Source organism: Sciurus carolinensis, chromosome 6 (assembly GCF_902686445.1).
Source record: "Sciurus carolinensis chromosome 6, mSciCar1.2, whole genome shotgun sequence".
NCBI classification, from domain to species: Eukaryota; Metazoa; Chordata; class Mammalia; order Rodentia; family Sciuridae; genus Sciurus; species Sciurus carolinensis.
The window spans coordinates 111,218,084-111,244,862 of NC_062218.1; the positions used below are offsets into that span (position 1 = coordinate 111,218,084).

General features: G+C 34.5%; 1 protein-coding gene across 1 annotated transcript in view; it reads left to right on the forward strand.

Moving 5' to 3' along the window:
* The window catches only part of Fbn2 (fibrillin 2), a 228,018-nt gene that overhangs the window by 51,648 nt on the left and 149,591 nt on the right, over positions 1-26,779 (forward strand). Inside the window, 1 exon segment of the mRNA XM_047555526.1 lies at positions 14,282-14,479. Within this exon segment, the coding sequence (XP_047411482.1) occupies positions 14,282-14,479 (198 nt within the window).

The following is a 26,779-nucleotide window of genomic DNA, read 5'->3' on the forward strand; positions in this document are numbered from 1 at the left end:
GAAACGTGGACACACAGCCGGGTTTCCTCTCATACTCACCTTTAGGCAAAGAGAGCCTCACCCATAAGCTCAGACACTGAGAGTCGCTGTCTTCTGCACCCTGAATTCCTTCCTACGTGCGGCCTGCTCTCAGTGGCATGAGGTGTAGTCTATTGGCAAGGAGATGGAAGTTGCAGGTAGATAATCTGAAAACCAGATAATATTGTGGCCAATCAGAAACCAAAGGCAGTACTTTTTTTGTCAGGTCAGTGCAGTACTGCTGGAAGGGAGACTTAAGTCATGAATCAAAAGAGGTGCTCTCTTTTACAGACCACAGAAATGGATAAATGCTGTGCTTTTATATTTGTTCATTGTACTTTCTGGCAAGGTAAAAAGGGAGATTTTTTTTTCCTTGAGTAAAAATTATGTGGGTCTGGTATTTCTCTTTGCAAAATAATTTATTTCTGGCTGCACAGTATTAATTTTCAGGCTGTGAAACCTGGCTTTGATTCCAAACAGATCTTTGGGAAAGAGGGAGCCTGAATAATAGAGAAAATAACTCCATAAGGAAGTATATTATTTCTTGGAAGGATCCTACTATCCATTTAAGTGGTTTCTTCCAGCTTTCACGTCCAAGAAAGTTTTATCCATATATAATGAGTAGGATCAAAGCCACAGTGACATTTACGTAGACTTTCTTGCCTCCCTCATCCTTCATGCTGTTCCTGTAACAGCATACTGAAATAAAGCACAGGAAGTGTTTTGTAAACTTTAAGTTAGTTCATTAATGGCCATAATAAGAAGCACAGTTACCAGGTGCTGATCATTTATTAAGAGCCAGACTTGGTGCTGAGCACTCGAGGTTTTATCTCTTCACATGCACACGTCCACATCATATGCCATAAAGTGTGTCCTATTTAGTACTCTGCTTACAAATGAGCAAATTGAATGAAGGAAACGTACTCAAGATCACAGGAAAGTAGTTGGGGAAGCTAGGGTTTGGTTTGAGCCCAGAGCTGTCTGGCTCCCACCCTCTATACTCAGTCACTGTGCTTCCATACACAGGCACAGAAGATGACTCCTGACCTGATGAGGTTCCCCACAGCAGAAAAACTGCTGGAAAATCTCAGTGTCATGTGGAGTAAATGTAGATGCCTCTCCTTATTATCTTAGCAGCTTTCTCATCTTTTTATCTTTAATAGCTTTAAGAAGAATTTTGAGAATGCTCATTATATGAGTTAGCCATTTTTGGCTAATCTCACCACTTTTACATTTCATAACCTTTTATATTTGTAACCTTGGGCGAGTTATCTTATCTCACCATGTTTTAATTTCCTCATCTGTGAAATGGGCATAATACTAGTATCTATTTCATAGTATGTTTTGATGCTTGGAAAAGTAAAAAAAAAAAATGTAATGTATTCACAATCATGATATAATATCACTATAGATTGATTGATTTGTTTATACACATATCACCGGCACATGTGACCGGCATTGTTGACAAAATTCTATTGAGGAATATGAAGCCACATGCATTCCATTGCCAATTGTGGACATCAGATTTTAGACCCTAAAAGAACATATAGAGATTGATGTAAAGAAACAGAAAAGCTTCTAAAACATGACCACTTTTCAGTGTTATGAGTAGTTTAGGCAATAGCTTGGGAACTGCTCGGAAACTTGAATGTGGCAGTCATGTCACAAGGTTCTGAAGTCCACCGTCATGTTGATGGTGGTTCATCTGGAAGAAAGCAAATTGTACAAAAGGTATTGTTGCATCAAATCTCATTCGGGCAGCCATGTTTGAGGATACAAGGGACTCATACACCGATAAATATATAAGTCAGATAAGTGTTTGCCAAAGTATGTTTCATCCCACACTGGTCTTCAGGAATGCTATTGAATAAAGATATTTTATGATCAAATAAAATTTGAATACTTTACTGTAGTCTCCTCTTGGTGGTTAGTAATGCACACGTGTATGTTAAGGGTCCCTGAAAGTCTTATAGTTTCACACATACTTCCCCCCAAAAATTCTTTATTTTACTCTATTTTATAAAATATTTGACCACAGAATCCTTTTTAATATAACACTCTTAATATTCTGTGGTCTTTCACTAGCCATATTTTAGGAAATACTGAGTTAGACCATATTCCTGGATCTCAATGCAGCAGGTGTATTTGTAGTGAGAGGCTCTTGACACCCTAGAGTGTGTCAGTTATAGACTTCCAATTTCCAGGCAGTGCTGGACTGTGGGAAAACAAGTCAGGAGGTCTAAGCTGTTATGTTGCATCATTTTGACTTAGGACCAGTTACTGAAACTTTCTGGACTTTTATTACCTTATCTGCCAATTCCATGATCAGGTCTCATAATTATTGTTATTATTGAAAATAATTAAAATTTAAATAAGCCTTTACAATTCTCAAAATTCTCTTGTTTTTTCTAGAATGAGTTAAATATCTTTTGGGAAGCAGGCAGCAAGGCCCAGCCCCTACCTCACACTGCAGGCTAAACTGGAACTTCACTGAGCCATGCAAATTTACCTTTTATAAATAGTGTTCCTGGCTTCTTAGACAATTGGTTAGCAACCAATTTTATCAACCTTATTTGGCAACCTTATTTGTATCTTATCCTCGCAGAGAACAGAATCTGAAATGCTGATGTGATTTGAAGTGGATTGGGCTGTAACACCATGGAACCACCTTCTGAAAGAGAATTTACATAACTGAGAAGGATGTGACATGAACAGTAGTGGAAAATCTAAATTCAGACATGGTGGCTCTCTGGAGATGTGTCAAAGGGGCCAGTGAAACATTTTATTAAATCAGGTTAATCTATTAACAGAATGAAACATTTAGTCTTAAAACAAGGGAAGTACATTTAATTCAGAACAAGAATTTTTTTTTGGATACTGAGGATTGAACCCAGGATGGCTTATCATTGAAGTACACTCCAGTCATTTTTAATTTTATAAAAATTTTTAATTTAATTAATTAATTTTTTCTTTTTTGGTACTAGGGAATTAACAGAGGCACACTATCACTGAGCTACATCCCAATCCTTTTTATTTTTAAATTTGAAATAGGGTCTCTGTAAGTTGCTTATGGCCTGACTAAGCTGCTGAGGTTGGCCTCAAACTTTCAATCCTCCTGTCTTGGCCTCCTGAGTTGCTGGGATTACAAGTGTGCACCACCATCCTCAACCAGAGCAAGAACTATTGATCGAACACAGAGTTACCTTTCTATGGTGATCAATGCTATTAAGAGAGAGTAAAGGATGATGAATAAAAATATGAATTTTGATGTCAGATGTAATTGTCTTTTAAATTTTGCTTCACGTATGCAACATCTGTGTGGTGAAGGGCAATTTTATTAACCTAAGTGTACTCCATCCTCTGTAAAGAGAAGTTATTCATGCCTGTGAAATAAGACTGTTGTGCAGATTAAATAAGACTATTGTGCAAATGATGGGTGTGAAGCACCACTCAAATTTCATGGTTATTTTGCATGCGTGCACGCGCACACACACACACACACACAATAATAGTATCAATAAAAATTTGTCATTATAGCAGTTTCTTGCTTGCGAAACTTTTTTCTTTATGTATTTTTTGATACCGACTACCTTGTAATTCCAGAATGTCTTTGAATTTTATTGCAGTTTCCCTAAGTCCACCTAGTTTCAAACTTAAAGCATTAAAATTGCAGAATGCTATTTTGCTCTCCATTTCTCTGTGATCTTGGAAGGTGACTACTTCAATGTACATCAATAGAACTTTCTGGAATGATGGAAATAATCTTCATGCTGTCCAATACAGTAGCCACTAACCACCGTGTGGCTTCTGAGCACTTAACGTGTGGCTCGCATGACTGAGGAACTGAATGTTTATTTCATGTAATTTAAAATTTAAGTTTAAATTGAGAAAGCCACATGTGGCTTAGTGGCTACCATTTGATCACACAGCTCTACATGATAACAAACCACACTAGTGTGAAATTTTATAAACTTCATATTTCTTTACCTAAAATAGTCAATTTCATTTCATAGATTCTACAGCTAAATAACTGTGATCCTTTTGTATAAATAACACAACATATAGTTTTCTGGTCATCAGTCATGAGCCACATTACCTAAAGGCTTTCTGTGTATGCTAGGACTCCAGAGATTTCAGATTTGCACATGGTGGAAGACAAAACATGCATCAGAAACCTCTAGATCTGTTGAACCTCGTTGAAATAATGGTGTGCTTAGGTCCATGTATTTGATCACCTTGATAAATGTTCCATGAAAGCAAAAGAAGAGCATGCATACTCTGTTTACCTGGCACAGAATTGTAAATCCATCTTTGTTAATTAAGGCAGTATTTTGATTGTGTTCTTATTTCTGTTGTTACTGATTTGCTTTGTCAAATTTGAAAAAAAGTTTTCCTTATATTTTGAGAAGTTTTTTGCTGTTGGTACTTACTGTACTTTTTAGTGTATAGATCTTACTCACTCTTAAGGAATTTTAATTTTTATCCTCATATTATATTGTTTTTGACTCAGTTAATGTGCTTGTCTCTGAATTTCACTTTCTTTTATTGATTGTTGCTACTTCTGCTTCCTTATTATTTTCCCTGATTTTTCTTTGCTCTTTTATTTTTTCACTCTTGTCATTTCATCTTGATGATTTTCATACAGACTGTAGTTAAATTTTATTACTTTGATGAGATCTATTCAGAACTTACTTGTTTGATTAAAAACTAAACTTATTCATATTTATTATGATTTCAGTGTATTATGATTTCAGTGGGAATTTGTAATTCCCACCATCTTGTTTTATACACTTAAGTCATTACCTCTTATGATTTTTCTCTTTTCATCTTTGTTGGCATTTTTTAGTTTATTCTCTTCTATTTTTATTCCTCTACTTCCACTTCCTTTCTTCCTTAACTGAGAAATTCTGCTCTGTTCTTTATTAAACTATTGAGTACATTCCTATTTTTCACCATTATATTGAAACCTCTGTTCCTCTCTTAGGACTTTTATATAATACCTTAATTAAGTAACGTTATTCCTCTCACCTCAGAACATTTTACCTATTCAGTCCTCCTGGTCCAAAACCGAGTGAAAAAGTGTTTATTTCCAAGTCCTCGTTGTAGAAAATGCCTCTCCTGCCTTCCAATTCCTGATGTCTTTATTCAGGCTAATCTTTAATTTTATGTTATCCTATGACTCTTTTTTTCTTTCTCACAATTTATAAATTTATAACCTTGATGATGTTTCACTGTATTTTGATTGTCCATGCTACCAATGAGAATAATTCTATTCTATTTCATCTCCTTTGAAGTGAGCCTGTTCTTTGTGGAAATGGAAAGATTTGTTTTTTCTTGTTTTCTTTTAGTCTCAGAGTTCTAAGTTTCAGAGATTTCATGAGGTTCTTTCCTTAGGTGTATTTCTTTTTATTATTTCTGTCTAGCCACCATGAACCCTAGTAACCTGAAGATTTAAAGTTCTTTTTTTTTTTTTTTATTTAAGCCCGGGATGTTTATTATGTTCTTATTATTTTTCTATTTGTGTTTTTATTTTTAAATTTTATTTCGTAGTTCATATTATTCACATCTGCTTTCTAGGCTGCATACTATCATCTGTTTCTCATAGTGTTCATCTCTTAGAAATTTTGCCCCCTTGTGAGCTTTTCCTTACATCTGATCTTCCAGACAATTAATTTAACTAGAAATAATGACTATCCTTTTTTCTGTGCTTTTTATTTTTGAGACTGAATATTAAAAGGGTTCACATTCCTGAACCTCAGAGAGACTTTTAATCTTTCATTTTGCATTTATTTCTTCACAAAGTGAATTTACTCACTACCAGTATTTGTCAGGCTATATGGGTTTGCCTGTCAATTGCAGATTTGCAGGGCTGTGTAAGATATGATCATTTTTTAAATACTGAGCTGGTATTGCAATACTGTGACCTTTTTGCTAAGATGTTGCAAGGGGGGTCTCTTTGTTCTTGACCTTCCTGGTGCTGGTGTATATAGAATGGTTATAAGGTTCCAATCACGAGCCAGGAATGATTGATTTCACCAGTATAGATGGCAGCAGTGTCAACAGGATCAGTTGACCCTCTGCTGTTCCTCTTGCAGTAAGTAACAGGAGCAGGGTTTCTCACGATCTTACTTGTTCTTCAGCATTTCCTGAAACTCCCTAATAATGAAAATCCCAATGAATCACAGGGCATTTGCTCTTGTCTTAGATTTCAGTGTTGGGACAGAATCATGGAGAGGGGTTTCCCTGGGACAGGTGTGATATTTTAGGTCTGACTGACAGTGTAGCATGTACCTGGATACCTATGTCGCTCACTGATTTGGGCAGAACATTTCAGAAAGAACGTAGTACATTATTATAAAACATCTCCATCAGCAAATTGCACATGATATTTTATTCATAACCACCCTAATCCAGTTTCATAATCTTTCATGTCTAATCAAGTGATACATAAAATCTTTTCAAGCACTTTGCTTCCAATTGTTGTTTCTGGATTGGATGGTAAGTCCATTATCCCCTTTCTCTGAAATACATTGAGGACTACTTATCTATATCGTTGATTTTTCTTAGATACTATAAAATTTGGTACTCCATTGATTTGACCTGAATGACTTATGATCCATTTTTTGTGTTAATCATTTATATCTCTGACCCCCCTTAATAACTCATGTCAAAATATTTTTGTCTCTTTAACTTTCTTTTTCGAAAGTGACAATATCTCTCTGCTTAAATAATCTTATTTAGTTTTTAATCTTCAGCATTTTTTGTTGTCCTTAAAGAAAGTTAATTGGTATTGCTCTTGGGAGAGTGCACTTCAAGCGGGTCATGAATTTTAGGACTACATCTTTGATGGCCTTCATCCTTATGAAACATGACATCAAAGATAGCAATTTTGCTTGCACCATTGGCCAGCACCTAATTATGACTCCTACCTCTTCATTCTTTAAGTGCCCTTTGATGTCAGCTGTAGCCTTGTCCTTTGAAAGACTGTAGAGAAAGGTGAAAGCAGTTCTTCTTTGCCAAGTGCACATTCCACTGAAGTATTAAATAATGGTATTATGTTAGAAATAAAATGTAATGCAACTGTGGTCATTAAAGTAATTACTCATCTATTTGCAGAAGCAAGTCTTTAATATTTCTCTTGCTATACAGAGAGATCATTTCTCCTGATAGAACCAGCTAGATGGAGAATCATCTTTGGGAGAAACCAGAAGAAAAGCAAACCTGGGTTTGCCAGTTGGGAGTTAGGAAGTTATACTTGGAGTCAGGAGGAGGCATCAGTGGGGTTGTGACTATGCTCATAGAATGGTACAGGGCTTTGGTCTGTTAGGAGAAGGCAAAGTTACCCAGACCTGGGAGTACAGAAAACCTGTGCATGGAGCTGAATGAACATAGTATGAGTTGGTTGTAGGAGTAAATGCACTCAATTGCTTTAGAGTAAAATGAATCTCTTATTTGAATCCCTGATTCACCTTTTTCTAGCTGTTTTATGTTCCCACCTTACTGAATCTCTGACCTTTAATTTCTCATTTGTACAAATGGCAAGAATATTTTTAGCACTTAGGAAAAATGGTATAATTAATAGAAAGGAACACTACAAAGTACCTAGCAGTTGAGTTAATTTTTTTTCTGTTAATTTTCAAGAAATTCACACAGTGACTTACTGTCAATTCAGCAATGAATATATCATTTTCCTCCCATTAAAAGAATAAAAGTTAAGCTGCTTGTGTTTGTTCATTGTTGGAGAGGATATAAGGAACCCAAATGCCTTCTGCACTATTGATGAGAGTGTGAATTGGTGCCACCTAGTTAGAGAGTGATTCTGCAGAATTTGACCAAATGAAAACTTGATGTAGCAATTCCAGTCCTGGGAGGTGAGCATACAAAAGAACTTAGAGTGTGCTCAGGAATGCCCATGCAGCACTGTGGGCACTTGTAATAAATGCAAAACAGCATACGTATCCATCACAAGGGACTGCTCCGTGCTGTGTGTGGGTGTTTCAGTGCCCTGGATGGTGACTGTATAAGGAAAGGACTCACAGTTTATTGTGCTGTTGAAAATGCAGTCTTGCTTAATTCATATGTCACTTCAAAACTCTATTTATTCCTTGAGCATTTTGTTTTTATTAGTAAAACTTTAGATTGTGATGATAAAATCATAGATAACATTAAACTTGACATCTTAACCATTTTTAAGTTCAAGGGCATAAAGTACATTCACATTGTTGTGCATCCATGACCACCATCCCTCCACAGAACCTTTTATCTTTTAAAACTGTCATTTCCTTACCACTAAACAGTTAACTCCACATTCTCTCTTCTTCCATCTCTTAGCAGGCACAATTCTTTCTGTCACTGAATTTGACTACTCTGGTACCTTGTATAAGTAGAATCATATAGTACATGTTCTTTTATGACTGACTGATTTTATTCAGCATGAGGTCTGCAAGGTTCACCCATATTGCATCATGCATCTGAATTTCCTTCCATTTCCTTCCTTTTTGAGCCTGCATATTATTCCATTATGTATATTTACTACATCTTATTTATTCATCTGTTGATGGATACTTGCATTGCTTCCAACATTGAGTTTTTGCAAATAGTGCTGCCTGAACATGAACATACAGGATATCCCTGAGTTTCTAAAGTCTAACAAATTTTAGTACTTACTTAAGAAACTTTTAGATAGTATTTGGTTCTGTTTTCATACATAGTTCAGGAAACACCTTCTATACCTTTTGAACTGTTTTATACATTGAATATATCTGATGCCTTTCTTAAGTATGTCACAATGCACCTTAAAAATCTTGTAAGTACTCAAATATTTCTTATAAGCTATACTTATAAGCTATACTTATATTCTTATAAGTATTTATACATATATAAATACTCAAATATAAAAACCTGAAGTTCTCTGAAGTGATGCAATTCTGTGTATAAACATAGTGACATGTTAGCTTAAAAATCACTACATTAAGTTACTTACTGAATTTAACTTGTGGTTAAAAGGAAGTCTTATAGAATGGACCAAATGCTGTTAAAAGTCTTATAGGTACATAATTTCTGCAGATTACTTAAAGCATAGATATTAATTCAATGATCTTAATTCTTTTAAACATTTCTTTACTTAATTCTACAATTTCATGAATTCAAAAGATTCTTATCCATCAAGGAAGGCAATTAATGTATCAGTCATTTGAATTTATTTAACACTATGCTTGATTTATACCCAGCATGAAACCTGTCAATAGAGACATCCAGGGCAAATCGTACTGAAACTAAGGAAATTCTTATGTCATCCCATATATTTTTGGGTCTTTCCTTCTCTGCATGATCTGTTTATATCTGTACCCAGAGATTTCAGCTGGCTCACTGACTAGATTCTTAATTATAACCATAATGGGATTCAAGGGACCTTATTTATAATTGCTTTGTCAAAAACTCCATTACTCATAGGAGACATGGAAGTGGCCAGAATCCTTAGACTCAAGTCATATACATTACACAATTCTTCATGTATGTGCCTGCAGCTCCTATATCAAATGACAACTTGTTCATTGTGTATTGCATTTCTTTGGTTTCCCAGAATGGCAACTACTAATTGCTTAAGTATAAAGGTCATGTAAGTTGATGAGAAATCTCATATTTTTTCATATACTTTTTAAGATTAGCCAATTCTTTATTAAAATGATAATGGATATCTTAGAGCATTATCTGACTTGCAGTTAAGCTTATAAGATCTCTGTCAGGGTCATCCCATTGCACAGCTTGTAACAAATGACATTTACATTATGGTATATGTGCTAAGTTATACAGCACAACCTAAGTTGTTGCATGCCATGAGTGCATTCCTCTTAGATATATAATTGATATTACAGCCTCATGGGCAACTGATGTATTGCTGTCTCTGTTTTCCCATCTCATGTAGGACCTCACTGGGAACACCTAAGTCATCGGTCTCACTGCTTTCTTCCACTTCCATGTATCATTTCTTTCTTTTTCTCACTTTCTGTCTCATTCATTGTAGATCCATGGTTATAACATTTTCAAAATATGTTAACATTACCTTCACTCCCTTATCTGAGTGAGTTCAGTTGCCTAGAAAAAGACACAAAATGAACCAACTGGTCTGGTGATAAATTCATCTTGGTTATCCACCTAGCAAAGTGCTGGATGTCACCTGAGAATTGACTGGATTTTTGGGTCAGCTCACTTTTCTGGTATCTTCAGTGCCATCTCAGTTAACAACTCCAAGACATGACACCCCACCCAGCCCCACCAAAGACCTGGTGCCATCTCCTATTTCATAGAAAAATATAGAGGGTATCAGAATGTGGTTCATTTCCCTCTACCATGTAAACATGCCTACATCCCTGTGCTTCCTGCCCTCCTTCCTGAAGGTTGCAAAAGAAGTGGTTTTCTTCTCCTTTCTAAGGGTAACTCCTCACAAATGCTGGCTTCACACTCAGCCTGACATAGTATATGATTTCTTTTATATGAATTGTCAAGAAAAGGCAAATTTTTAGTGAGAGAATCTAGATTAATACTTGACTGAGACTGGGGATAAGAGTGGGCACAAGGAATCTTTTGGGGGTAATAAAAATGGTCTGAAATTGAATTGTGGTAGTGGTTGAACATTTAAAAATATTTACCAAAAATTATTGAATATTACTGGTGTACTTAGGTCATATGACTTAAGTCACTTTAATTAAGCTCTTGTGGGGGGGAAGCAATGAGTAACCAAAGTTTTTTATGAACTTGCTGACTGATCAGTTTTTAATGTAAATAAAAAGTGAAATGAGGGCTGGGGTTGTGGCTCAGTGGTAGAGCACTCACCTAGCATGTGTGAGGCACTGGGTTTGATTCTCAGGACCTCATAAATAAAAATAAAAATAAAGATGTTGTTTCCATCTACAACTAAAAATATATATTAAAAAAGTGAAATGATATAAAACAAGTTAAAATGCTGTATTTCACTTAGATGTTAGAAAATAAAAATATCCATATTTATGATACATGGCCCAATTTTTAATAACTTATTTTGGTCGTGTAAAGAAGGATTTATCTATTTTTGATTTACTGGTTCCAAGATACCAAGTACATGAGCAGTTCTCCCCTTTCATTCTTTGCTAGCACACTGACTACGAAGGGCTAGCTTGGTATACAATAATAGTTTGTGCATGGTGAAACTTTGAGGAAGACAGTGCATGACCAATAACAGTTAATTAAGGTATTTTTAGGAATTTTTTTTGTTCATCATTGAAATACAAGTAGAGTTTGGAATGGGATGTTTTCATCTGATCAGGAAATTTAAATTCCTTTTCTGTATTTAGCATTTGTTCTTACTTGTTAGTAATTCTTGAAAAATCAGGTAAGATCATAAATTTAAACTTCAGAGTTTCTTCACACATTTCTATTGTACTTTTCAGGCATACTGGTGCATACCTATAACCCCAGTGACTAGGGGGGCTGAGGCAGGAGGATCTCAAGTTTGAGGCCAGCCTCAGCAATTTAGCAACTTAGAGAGACTGTCTCAAACTCAAAAATAAAAAGAACTGGGGATATAGTTCAGTGGTAAAGTACCCCTGGATTCCATCCCTAGTACCTAAAAAAATCAAAAATAAATTAACTAATTACTAAACAGAAAGCATAATGTCATCATTTAAGAAAATAGACTCATCACAGTCTTTGAGGAAGCAAATGTAAGCAAAAGAATTAAGAAGTGGTAAACTCTATTCCTGGGATGGGAATCTGGTGCTGCCTTAATTGTCTTCACCAGAGGTCATTTGCAGAGGACAAACAACTGTCTGTGTCCACATATTTCCCTTCTCCACAGAGACCATGCTAAGAGGATATAATTTGAACAAGGTACAGTAGTTAGAGGAAGGAATGAGTCTCCCAGAAAGTTGATTTCCTGAAGAGTGGGGTTAGAGAGAGGCTGTGGAGGCTTCTCTCTGGGAATCCTAGAAGTGTATAGAATATGAGCCTAGGTATTTATGCATGAATCTAAAAAATTTTTTAAAAATATTTTTGTGAAAATATAGACTTTTTTCCACATGTTCAGAATTTAATACAATATGTAAAAAATTAATATTTATTTTAAATGGCCAAACAGTTATTGCCTAAAAGACAATAGATTATTAAAAATGTATGACCCGGAAATTTGTGGTATGGGAAGCGTACTTATTTATAAGTTGACATAACTTCACGTATATGCCAGAGATTGTCTTTTTCAAAAATATGATTTGCAGCCAGCACATCTGCTGTTCTTATGCAGGGTATTAAAATGAGCTATTTTTGTTGAAGTTCAGCAGCAGAGTAAAAGAATACTAAACGAATTTGCCAAAAAAGTTATCTATTCTAGATTTTGTTTCTTTGTATTGAACTTTGAAAATATTTTTTCCTGTAAGAAAAAGCTTTGTTATCCATCAAAATATGTTTTTCACTGCTTTAAATTGTGTTTTTGTCATACAGCAGCATTTTGTATGCTATCTACACCTTTTTAACTTAAGATTTTAAATGTTAAATTATTACCCAAGATTGGTTTTCCCAGTAACAGTTTTCAGAAAAATCATACAAATATTTTTGACTCTTCTTTTGAATATGAGCTTGTTTTGTTCTTATAAAATTCTGGGTTAAACTTGTTCTACCTTTTCTCTTCAAATGGAATAATGTCTCAGGTATCCCTAGATCATAAGCCATGCCTACAGTCTTTATAAAAAAGTAGGGGAACTTATCCACACATTTCCATTGTACTTTTCAAGCAAATGTAGCAAATGTTAAGGTCAGTCCTCAGGAAACTGACCTTCCTATGATTTCTTGTGTCTTTCAAAACAACAGCAGCAGAATGCAAATTAAAAACAATTTAGTTCATGAGTCAGGTTTGTTTAAATGAATGTTTGCTGATCATCCCAAACATGCATTGGAGTAAATGATAACAGGAAGGAGAGAGTAAAAATGTCAGCACCAGTCTTGAATTGCTCTCATTCTAAATCAATCCTTAAACTTTAAGATGCATGTGGATTTTCTGAAAATCTTGTTAAAAATGACATTCCGGTTTATGGGACCTGGAGCCAGGCCCTAGTCTGCATTTGTAGCCAGCTTTACAGAGATACAGAGGCTTCTGGTCCAGTGACCACACTTGGAGATTCAAGAACTAAATGGATCATCTTTACTATTCATAGAAGAGTCTACCTATGTATCATACATGACATCTACTAAGGTTTTGATCGTTATCATAACAGAGCCAAACATTGTCATCTACTGGAGAGATTATATAAAAATCATATGATTTTTATATATTTTTATTTATAAAGATTATGAGAAATTGAGCCAGGCATGGTGACACATGCCTGTAATCCCAGAGGCTTGGAAGACTGAGACTGGAGGATCGAGAATTCAAACCCTGCCTCAGCAACTTAGCAAGGTCCTAAACAACTCAGTGAGACCCTTTCTTTAAATAAAAAAAGGGCTGGGAGTGTTGCTCAGTGGTTAAGTGCCCCTGGGTTCAATTCCCAGTAGGAAGAAGGAGGAGGAGGAGGGGGAGAATCCATGAGCATGAGCATGAGTCTTATGAGCACTGTCTTCCTGATTGAGCCAACTTATAGAACTAAACAGACCGACACCCAAGCAGACATCGACTTGTTAGAACTCAATATTTTTAGACAATTTAGACTGCCAAAATACATTTGTGATATGAAAATGCCTATTTGTACTGGTTCATTTTGGTTTTCTAAACTCTTATCCCCCTAATCTGAAAATAGTCTTTGCTAGGTAAAGAGGAGTCATTCATGCATTTGCCCTCAGGGTCCTGGTGGGGCATCTCAAAGGGTAAAAAGGTTTGGCAGTAAGGAATTGTAGGGAGGAACTTACTGGAAAAACACACAACATGGTGGACCCAGTGTGGCTAGAACTTCCAATTTTACAAGAAAAGTCAGAAATAAAAAAATTGTGTGGCATTTCTCAGTTTTACAGTGTTGGCTACTAATTTATATTCTTTAAAAACATTATTCGAGTTGTGAAGACACATTTGTATGCCAGATTCAACCTGAGAGCACCTGTTTACATTGTCCAGTGTAGCATACATTGAAGTCTCTTAATGCACGTCTTGTGATTGAAAAATTATGAATTTTCAAAATGCAACTCTCTGATCTTTTCTCATTAAATTTGGTCAGAAGAAATCGTCTATTCAATGCATTTAGAGACACTCTTATAAAATTGGTGTATGCTCATAAAACCTGTCTTTCCATCTTCTTTTGTATTCCAGATTATAGGACTGGCCCCTGTTTCACTCAGGTCAACAACCAGATGTGCCAAGGGCAGCTGACTGGTATAGTCTGCACGAAGACTCTGTGCTGTGCCACCATTGGGCGGGCCTGGGGCCATCCTTGTGAGATGTGTCCAGCTCAGCCGCAGCCCTGTCGGCGGGGTTTCATCCCCAACATCCGCACTGGAGCTTGCCAAGGTGAGTTGCCCACGTGTCACCTCTCCTTTGACTGGGTTGAAGAACTTGGCACTACGGGTGGTAATCCTTAACACAATACCCATTTCCAAAAGAGGCCTCCTTAGCAAGCCTACTCAAGATGGTTTATCTTTTTGCCACCATTTCAAGTCTTGACATGAATGGAGACAAAAGGGAGACATGAGGGAAATTAAAAACTACAATTTAAAATCGTTCATACAATCAGAGGATGAGCCACTCTGTGTCTTCATCCAGATGGCTTGACTCCTACCCCACAACTTAAGATATGCAAATGCCCAGGAAGAGCACATTTTCTTTCCCTCTCTTAATCTCATTCAAGTTATGAGAACCTGAACCCAGATAGGAGGAGAGAAAAACCACGGTAAATTGGCCCCATATTGTTATTAACAGTGTCTTTAAAAAAAAGAAAAAAAAAAAGTGAACTCATTCCAGGATTGCAGCCATTTCAGGTCTCGTGGTGGTTTGGTTACAATCTTCTTTCCAGGTCATCTGGAACTCCCCAGCCAAATCCACGAGCCAATGTCTATATCAAGCCCAGATCAGGGACCTGATGATGTTATAGGAGTTAACTCCAATCCAAGTGACCAGAAATTGCTACCTTTTTTCTAGTTAATTATTTTAATTAATTTTAATCCAATACAGTACTTAGCAGTTTGGGGCTACTTCTCTGATTACCTATGTACTAAATCAGTTTTCAGAGCTTGGGACCATTTTCTTTAGTGAGCTTTCAAATGGCAGTTGCCTTCACATCATATAGCAGGATGACCGAATAATGGAAATGACTTTTTTGTATTATTCCAAGAAATAATATTACTCATATTTGAGACATGGATTTATTTGTTATTATTAAATTACATACAAATTAAGACCTGACATCTTTCAAGTTGATGCTAATAAGCAATGTCAGAAGCAAAAATGATGTCAATCCCATTCATGTAAATGGCATTTTGAAGAAAGCAACCCAGCTTTCTAAACCCCAAATAAGAATTGCAGTTTGGGAAGCTCAAAAATAAAGTGTGAGTACTCTGCATAATTCAGTAGCATGGTAGCCGCCAGTGTTAACTTTAGTTTTATAAAAGGTAGTGTAGGTTTAGCATCCCTAATCTGAAAATCTAATATCCAAAATAATCCAAAATCCAAAACTTTCTGAGAATGGACATGACATCACTAGTAGAAAATTCCACACCTGACCTCATGTGTCAGTTCATGGTCAAAATGCACAAAATTCTCTAAAATATTGTATAAAATTACCTTTAGGCTCTGATATAAGATGTGTGGACAACACTATGAATTTCATGTTTAGGCATGGGTCCTATCCACTAAGACAGATCTCATCATGTATATGCAAGTATTCCCAAATCTGAAATAAATCTGAAATCTGAACTCTTCTGGTTAGTTTCATGTCTTTTAGTTAAAGGATGTTCAACCTGCATTTAAATAGTGGTTTATGTGTAAATTCTTTTCAGATCAGAACTACAAGGGATATCCAGGGGATGATCATATAACTCAGTAGATTAGAAATTATGTATTTCATCACATATAAAAGTCATGTCATCTGTGAACTTGTAATATTTTTTTGGTAACTATCTCAAGTAAGACCTTGGTAAAGGAGGTTGGGTTAAATGGCAATGTATGCACACAGTAAAATTCTGTATTTGTTATACAAATACTAGTCTGATTATGCAGCTAGTCTAAAGAATGCAATAATTTCTCCAATATGAAGAAGCACTACAATATATTCTGAATAGTGTATTCTACTCTGTATAGATTTCCCAGATTAACATATAGAATACCATGTAATTTATATAGATTGCTAATTAAAATATCATAAAATACTGTTTAGATTTCTAGATTAATATTGATGGGATTTACTAGAATAAAGTTTTTTTATTCTATAGTATTTCTCACCTTCTAAGATACCTATTTATTTCTTCATTGTTTTTATTTTCCCTAGCTAGATGTAGGCTTCCTGAGGGCAGAAATCTTTTTATACATTTGTGTCTTTGAGTCATCTAAAACAGTACCTGGCATGTAGTAAATACTTAGAAAATGCCTTTTGGATTAATAAATGGTATTAGTACTGAATACTTCCAAACTCCTCTATTTCAAAAAAGGAAATAGTTCAGTTCAGATTGAGAAAAGACCTTAACTGCAACAAAAAAATCACCAGATTAATGACTTTCCTCATTTGTATTTATACTTAAACTCTTTTACTCGGATATTTTGTCAGAGAGCCTTGGTTTTTCAGAACAGTGTTATTAAAAAAAAATAAGTTTTGTCTTCTGATCTCAAATTTTGTGAATGTTCTTCCAGATTTAGTAACGTCTGAAGGCTTACTTATTTGATTTTGTTTATACAGCAAAGATAACTTTTGGACTCTCTTTGCCTTAAAATCTAATGGATTAACAGTAATGAGAATAAAGTGAAATTTACCATATGGTTAAAATGTCTGGAAAAGTTCTGCTTTATTTCAAAATCATGGCATCATTGGAAAGTTCTCAATTAAATATTAATCTTTAATTCAGACTATTTTTAGACTACATCTTACTGTGATTTCATTTTTCTCTTTAAATTCCTAGACTGCTTCCCAAATACTTATGCCAAATTAATTGGGAAGAGATAGGGCATGAAAAAATAACATACTAACACAGTTAGTGTGCTTTTCTTATAATAATGATCATTTTATAGGCTGAGAAGTTTTATAAAGTTAAAACTAAATCTCAGCTATGTGGACTATAACTGTAAGTTGCTCTCAAACATGGTTCATTTTAGCAGAGAAGACATTTCCGAAGTTTTGAACATAATGATACTGTCTCTGATGCAGTCATAATGACTTCATGACTTAAGAAGGATTGAAACACAATTTGTAATAAGCAGGCTAACTGTGGGAAATGAAGGCGTACTTCCTGGGGTGCTGTGAGGTCAGCCACATGGCTCCTGAATACTGTAATTTTCAGAATCTCATGAGTTGTAGCCCTCGTCCTTCATCCACATTTGGCCTTATACTCTCCTCTATTTTACCTTAGAAAGGACCAGAGTCATCTTATATAGGCCTTAAAATTTTAAGCGATCATAAAATGAGTGAATGAAAGGTTTTTTAAAATGTGTCATACATCCTTCCAGGAATATTTATAAGCCTTAAATATGTCATAACTGTCATGTGCATATGATGTATTATTTTCTTACACCTAGTTCTTCTATCTTTAGTTGCCTCAGTCTACTGTAATTAGAAATGATATTTTATTTAAGATTAGTACTTGGCTTTATGTATTTGATGTTTCCAAATAAACATATTGCTCTTGATATCTTTAAAAACTTCAATATAAAATTCACATAATGATTTTTGTGCTATTTGCTATTTAGGGATTAGGCTTTTAAACTATTCTCTATGTTTCAAAACTGAGACTGTAGCAGAAGGAATTCGCTTGTTAAAATCCATCTCTTGCTTTATCATTGACAGTAGTAACAGATTGACACAGAACACTTGCTTACTCCAGGTAACACGACAGATGCAGGATTCACAGGATCCACACAGTCAGGTTGTAGGTAGGACCCAGGACACAGACTAGAACAAAGAAGTGTGTTCGTCTTTGATGTGGCATTTGGACACAGAACTATGTGACTCCTTAATCTAATTGCATATGAAAAGAGCAGTGTTTAATCTCAACTGAAACCCAGCAGCATTGGCTTGCCTCCTCTGTTTTAGAATGAGAGGAGGATGCCCCCGAGTAGAAAGTTGTCCTGATCTTCTGAATCACACAAAGTGAAAAGGAGATTTGTCCTTTATCCTATTTGTTCAAGCAGTATAATTTATTAAAAGTAGGTATAGCCCAAGCATATTTATCTTGACTGTCTTCAGGGACCAAGTTAACCAAATCATTGGAAAGTCCCACTTTATATAATGCTGTGTCAACACAAGTCACTACTTGTAAGATCCAGAAATGTTACTTAAAACATACTGTATTAAAGGCAGCAGTTTTAACTGAACAAAAACTGCCATGAAAGTGAGAAACAAAGAACAATCTAGTATTCTCAAATATCATCTGTAATGCCCAGTTAAAATCAGTGATGATCACAGGTAATGGGTGGGAGAATTTTCTAAACATTTATTTAGTATCATCACTCAGAAAGGCTGTTCAGTGGGTGTTTGTTTTTTCCTACTAACAGAGAGAGCTAGGGTTGTTGGTGTTCTGTTGGAGAGGAGGAGAATGTTCCTGAAGAGGAGGGTGGACTTTAGATCTTCACCGTAGCAGTAGGATTGCAGAAGGAGAACCTGGGGAGGGGGAGGCAATACACTTTACATATTCTCCTTCCATCCTGGAGATTCCTGGAATAAAAGGGGCAAGGGGAGAAGTAGGAACCACCAGCAAGCACGCAATAACCCAAAAGGGTGGAAGGTGGGGAGCCTCATCACCTACTGAAAGTTGAAAATTGATTCCAGAGCAAGAAAAGAAAATGTAGGAGGCCAGGAGTTTGGTGAGAAAGTGTTTCAGGCTGTATGCCCTATTGGTTTTCAAACCAATTTATTTCTTCTTGGTTCGTGCCACTGTGCTCAGCAAGCAATGTCCCACTGAAAGATAAGGGACAAAAATTAAAAAGGACTACATAGGAAAATTGGGAGTAAAAAGGAAAGAAAATGAGCATAAGGAAAATACAGGCAAAGAACAGGCTTCTAAGTACAGCTCCCACCAGAGATGGCCAGTATTCTCCCTGGAATGTGCCTCTGCTTCCTTAAGTAAATCTCTGTGTCTCTGGGAAAAAAAAAAAAAAAAAAAATCACTACCCTAAATAAATGCAAAGTTCATATACTTCTCTCTTATTTCAAGAAAATTAAAAATAGTAAGTTCTTTCTTTTAAAAGATGTTCAAAGGAGAGTTGTAAGAGTTTAATTGTTGAAGACAATTAAATGAGACAAAAAGTGAGCTGGTAGTACTCAAGCAAGACATTGAAGAATTTAAAACTATACCCATTGAAAAGCCAAGAATAAATACATGCATACATACAAATGAAAAATATTAGTGACACAGGAAATCACACAAATCAAAATGTCAGAGGACAATAAATAGTGATTATAGAAAAACTGCCACACATTGAAGCCAGACTAAAGACATGAGCAGGACTTTTAAAAAAAAAATTACAAATGACAAAAAACTGTCTAAAGTAGATAACGACTTTACTCACTGGAAAACACAAACCTTCACTAAAACCAGAAGATAATGAGAACACCGTGGATATATTAAGGTACAATGAGCAAGGTGTTTTGGTTCGAGTGTTTTTAATAAGGAGGTATCCCAACCAGTCTCAGACTTCTCCAGAACAACTCAGAAGAGAAAACAGCTGCCAGTGTCTGTAAACTGCTGAAGTCACAACATATGCTTGATTTGATTAAAGGATAAATAGGTGCTGCAGGTTCTCTGCAGAGAACTCAGTATGGGGGTGAGGAGAGGAAGCCCAGAAACCAGGTGCAAGGTTCCTGCAGTAGTGAAGGGGATATAGGACAGAGGCTAAGACAAGTGTAGTACCAGAGGGAAGATCTGAGAAATGTGTGGTTTGTTGACAAAATAATAAAAGAGAAATGACAGGGAAGTGGCAGCTTTGTCTCCTAGTTTTCTGACTTTAGTAGCTGGAAGGTGATGGTGGCATTTGTTAAGATAAGGAACATTGAGTCAGAAACAGACTCTGTTCCCTTTATGATTTAGAATCCATCAGGTACTAAGTTACCTACATTTCTTTGTTGTGATGATGGTTTACTCAGTGTTGAATTTTGTGTATCACACTTTGGGTGTTCTGACTGAATTGATCCATCGTGAGTGGTTGCAGGATACCCCATAGTTCTCAGAATCCAGCTAGAGATTTACTTATTCCTCAGTTGTACTTCCCGACATTTGTTTTTATGGAAGTAAAAGTATGCATGAACAGCTATAGAGCATAAAAATAAGAACTTCCATTCAAAAAAATGCCTTTAACTTGGCGATAAGAAAAATTTTAAAAAACACATACTATTAAATATGTTAATTATTTCTATAGTCCTTGGTTCCCACGCATAAAAATTAAATGAACCATTTTTATGTGTCTGTGCCACTGCACATATTTTTCCATGTTTGGACATGAACTAAAAATAATATATTATCTAATATTAATTAATAGTAAAAATAAGTTTAATCATTTAAGGCAAGGTTACTTGGAGAAGTTGGAAAATAAATGAGTTCATAAACCAGACTTATTATTGTTTCACAACATTATTTATAACCTTAATAGACATTTTCTAAAGTGATTATATAAGGTTTAAGTTTCAAAGGAATTAATTTCATTCTATAAAATCCTTCCATGTGATTTGAAATAATTCAGCATTTAAAGAAATAAGAAAATTGTTCCTGAATTAAAGAGATGGACAGAAATATATCAGCACAATCTGAGCAGTGGAAAATTAATTAGTAGTTGCTTATGCCAAGGACTTTGAAGATGTGTAAACTTGCATGGTCTGGGGGTCAGAGTCTTTCTTTTTGTTGTTGTTTTTATAGAGAGCACTGAGTATGCTCTTAGGCCTAAGTTCATTACTCCTATATGATTTCCTTAAAATTTCCTTTTTTCTTTCCAATACTAACTTGATCTACATAAAAGAAACTAGTTCTGTATAGCTGCATAGTCTAGGAGACTTCAGAAATAGAGGATTTTTTTTTCCTTCTAGGAAAATACTTTTTAGGCAATTACAAAATAAACCCTGTAATGTCAGATTACTTTTTCCTTTGAAAAATTACTGAGTCTACTAAGTATGTAGTCTAAGATTTTATGAGTAGTATTAAGGGATTTATAAGTTTGGCCTCATTTTTCAGCTTATATCATAATATTCTTTCTCTGATTTATCTGCCAGGAAGTTTCTAGGGACATTTTATACCACACTGTAATGAGGGTGGGAATGTAGTACATTTTAAAATAATAAGGTTTAAAATGTTCTGAATTAAACTGTCCAGTATATAAACTTCCTGCCATATATTTCATTCCAGTGGATTTTTGTGTGGATCAGATATCCTTTAATAAGACACTGAAATTTACTTTAATTTTAGTACCAAAATAGTTTGGACTATTGTAATTAACTTTATAGACAGAGCTAAGACTAGGAAAAAATAATAAGGATGCTAAGTTCTTTCATAATCTTGAATTCTTTAATTTATACACTAAAATTCACCAAGCTTGTGGGCTTACCAAAAATAATAGGGTAAATAAATAGATACTGACACAGAGACAAATCCACAACATGTTTTTTAATGAAAAACGGCAAGATGCAGAACAGCACATATAGTAGGATCTTATTCTTGTTGCATAAACAGACCATAACTCTCATTGGGAGTGTGAATAAAAGTTTAAAGGACCAACTACTAAGTGACATCAATGGTCATTTCTTTATTTTCTGTTTTTCTGTACTTTAACATTTGATACAAAATGGATTATTTTGTAAGTAAAAATACAACATTAGGAAATCTGTCATATTAACCTGTCAATTTGAATAGATTGTTTGCATAACCTTCCATATTTTATTTGTTTTTATGGACAATGTTTATCATAAAAATCTGCTGAATTATATTATTACCTCTGACAAAGAAATTAAGGCAAATTTACATAGTAAAAATGCTTTAAAACAAAAGGCTCACAAATATTTATAAAATGTTAGCTGTAGTAATTTTGTGCATGCCCTTTATCAGCCTGAAGAAGTTCCCTTATAGTCATAGTTTACTGAGATTTTAGAAATCATGAATGAGAGTTGAATCTTGTTACTTGATTTTGCTACATCTATGCAATAATTATATGCTTTTTGCATCTGTTAATGACCTATATTGATCAATATTTCAGTGGTTAGCAAAATCTTAAATTTCTAGAATAAACCTCTCGTGATGATGCTAAAGTTGACTTATTTAAATTTTACAAGGATTTTTAACTCTCTCTCCCAGGGAGAGATGATTTTTATTGTTTTTTCTCATAATGTCTTTTGCTTTGGTGTCAGAGTAATGTGAGCCCAATAAAATGGGTCAGGCAAGGTCTTTTCTTCTTTTTTTCTGAAGAATCTTGTACAACTGGCATTATTTGTTCTGTAAATGTTTGAAAGAATTCACCAGTGAAACCACTTACCCAGGAATTTTTCTTTGTGTAAAGATTTTAAAGTGTGAGTTAAATACTTTAATAGATATACTTACATTCAGAATATTCATTTGTTCTTGAGTGAACCCTGGTATTTGTGCTGTTCAAGGAATTTATAAATTTTATATTAGTTATTGAATTTAGTGCCTTCAGTAGGATGAATTAATTCATCCTATTTCCTTTGCTCTTTCTAATCTTTATAGAATTTTTACTCTTATTAGAGAATAAGAGTAAAACTATTATGAACTATTGGTAGTTCATAATATTCTTTCTTTTATTCTTTGATCAGTCTTTATAGAGATCTGTCAGATTTACTTATATTTCCAGAAAGCCACACTTTGTCATCATTGATGATTTCTATTGTTTGTTTTGTGTTTTATCATTATTTTCTTGCTTCTATTTACTTTAATTTGCACTTCTTTTTAAATTTATTAATATGAAAACTTTGATCATTGATTTTAGACTTTTGTTTTTGTAATATAAGCATTTAATGCTATGCATTTACCTTTCAACACCACTTTAGCTGTATCTCATGAATTTCGATATGGTGTATTTTAATTTTTGTTTAATTCAAAATATGTTCTTTTTCTTTGACCCCATGACTTATATCAAAATATATTGCTAAAGTTCCAAATATTTGAGGCTGTTTCAGATATTTTCCTTTATTAACTTCTAATGTAACTCTGTTGTGTCTAGAGAACATATTTTAGATGATTTTAATCCTCTTTTTTTATTGTAACAAGTTTTTAATATGATCTCAGAATGTACTCTGCCTGGGGAGATACTCTTGTATACCTCATAAGAATAGGTTTTGCTCAAGCATGGAGTGTTGTATAAATGTCAATTTTTACAAGTTGGTTGAAAGTACAGGTCAAGCCTTATGTTTTTGCTGATTTTCAGTTTATTTGTTCTGTTAGTCACTAAGTGGAAGGTAGAAATTTACACTGTAATTGTGGATTTGTCTATTCCTTTTTAGTTCTATCTGCAAAAGTTTCATTTTCTCTAAGTATTTAACATTTCCTAATCAATGCATACACATTTAACATCAAGCCTGTGTTCATTATGAAGTGTCAACATTTATCAAAGGTAACGTATCTTGTCCTGATAAGTAAAATATTAAGATAACCACTTTAGCTTTCTTTTAATTACTATTTAATATATCCTTTTCATCCTTTTGCTTTTTAATCAACCAAAGTAGGTTTCTGGTAAGAAATATAGATTTGGGTTTTGATGTTTTAAAATAAAATTTGACAATCTCAGCCTTTTTTGTTGTATTTATTCCATTTACACTTCATATAATTATTAATATTATTAAGTTTAATTTGTATTTTGCTATTTCTTGTCTGTTCCACATTTTGTTCTTTTTGCTTCTATTTAGATTAATTGTATATATGTTTGTGTTGAATTTTATCTCCTCAATTATATTATTAGTTATATCTAATTTCTTTTAGTGTTTGTCTACACATATCTAACTTACTACAGTCTATTTAAATTTCTTTTATTTTTATTTTTATTTAGCTTTTAATTTTTTAGAGACTGCATTTTGATTCATTGTACACAAATGGGGTACATAATTTCGTTTCTATGGTTGTACACAATGCAGATTCATACCATTGGTGTAATCATACATGTACATAGAGCAATGATGTCTGTCTCATTCCACCATTTTTCATACACCCCTCCCTCTCATTTTCTTCTACATATTCTAAAGTTCCCCCATTATTCTCTCATTCCCCACCCCCACCTCAAATGTTTTTATGACATTTTATTTATAATAATTTCACAATAGTATGCCCCCGTCTCTCTCCTTACTGTTACCTTTGTTTTTATTTTTGTATGCTTTATAACCTCCAAAATACCTTATTAGTGGCATCATTTGTAGCAGTTATCTATAAGTTCATTAAAAATAAAAAAATACATATTTTATATTTTTCAACATATTTACTATTTCCAGTATTTTTTACTTTTAGTATAGATGGTAATTTCCATCTTACTTATATCTGACCTGAAGTATCTCCTTCAACTTTTTTTTTGTCAGTTTTTTAAATTGTTTCTTTTGTTTCAATTTCATTGATATCAGCTCTGATTTTAATTATTTCCTGTCTTCTACTACTTTTGCTGTTATTCTGTTCTTCTTTTTCTAGAGCTTTGAGCTGTAATGTTAGGTCATTTAGTTGTTGACTTTTCATTCTTTTCTTGAATGTGCTCCATTTAATGAATTTGAATCTCCTTCAACTTGAGTACTTTTAGCTTTCATGTGTCTAAATAATCTTTATTACAACTCCATTAATTTCACTAATGATTTTTGCAGCTAAATAGATGAAATTAAAAAGCAGTATAAAGGATGAGAAAAATAATTGCAATGTATGAAACTGACAAATATTTAACATTCTAAATTGTTAAAATTTAAAGTTAGAGGACAACAATCCCAATATAACAATGTTTTTTTCTTTTTCTTTTCTTTCTTTTTTTTTTTTTTTCTTTTAACAGAATAAAAGTTTATTTAGTTCTTGATTCTGGAGTCTAGGAAGTTCAATATAAATATTTTGTCCTCTGGTGAAGGCCTTCTGGCTGCATCAAAACATGGCAAGACAGCACAAGTGTGTCAGCCCAATTTTATAACAAAGCCACTCATGCCCGTAACCCACTAATCCATGAATGAATTATCCATTTAATGAAGGCAAAGAACTCAGGATTTAATCACCTCCTAAGAGTCCCATCTCCAAATACTTCTTTTAAAAATTTATTTATTTTTTAATTTATTTTTATTGTAAACAAATGAGATACATGTTGTTTCTGTTTGTACATGGAGTAACAGCATACCATTTGCATGATCATACATTTACATAGGGTAATGATGTTTGATTCATTTGGTAATTTTTTCCTCCCCCCCACCCCTCCCACTTCTCTTTTCCCTCTATACAGTCCCTCCTTCCTCAATTCTTGCCCCCCTCCCACTCCCCATTATGTGTCATCATCCGCTTATCAGTGAGATCATTCGTCTTTTGGTTTTTTGAGATTGGCTTATCTCACTTAACATGATATTCTCCAATTTCATCCATTTGCCTGCAAATGCCATAATTTTATCATTCTTTATGGCTGAGTAATATTCCATTGTATATATATACCACAGTTTCTTTATCCATTCATCCATTGAAGAACATCTAGGTTGGTTCCACAGTCTGGCTATTGTGAAATTGAGCAGCTATGAAGATTGATGTGGCTGTATCTCTGTAGTATGCTGATTTTAAGTCCTTTGGGTATAGGCCGAGGAGTGGGATAGCTGGGTCCAATGGTAGGTCCATTCCAAGTTTTCTAAGGAATCTCCACACTGCTTTCCAGAGTGGCTACACTAATTTGCAGCCCCACCAGCAATGTATGAGTGTACCTTTTCCCCCACATCCTCTCCAACACCTATTGTCACTTGTATTCTTGATAATTGCCATTCTAATTGGGGTGAGATGGAATCTTAGTGTAGTTTTGATTTGCATTTCTCTTATTACTAAAGATGGTGAACATTTTTTCATATGTTTGTTGATTGCTTGTAGATCTTCTTCTGTGAAGTGTCTGTTCATGTCCTTAGCCCATTTGTTGATTGGGTTATTTGTATTCTTGGTGTAGAGTTTTTTGAGTTCTTTATATATTCTGGAAATTAGTGCTCTTTCTGAAGTATGAGTGGCAAAGATATTCTCCCACTCAGTAGGCTCTCTCTTCGCATTGCTGATAGTTTCTTTTGCTGAGAGAAAGCTATTTAGTTTGAATCTATCCCAGTTATTGATTCTTGTTTTTATTTCTTGTGCTATGGGAGTCCTGTTAAGGAAGTCTGATCCTAAGCCAACAAGTTGAAGATTTGGACCTACTTTTTCTTCTAAAAGATGCAGGGTCTCTGGTTTGATTTCAAGGTCCTTGATCCATTGTGAGTTGATTTTTGTGCAGGGTGAGAGATAGGGGTTTAGTTTCATTCTGTTGCATATGGATTTCCAGTTTTCCCAGCACCATCAGATGTTAGCATGCAAAAAAGGGAGAAAGAGACTCTGAGGGAACAGGTAAACAAAAGGAAAAAAGAGCAAGAAAAGTAAAGAAATAAAAACTTAAATTTTTTAAAAAGGAGAAAAAAGAAAATCTACAGTATAACAGTCATATACTAAT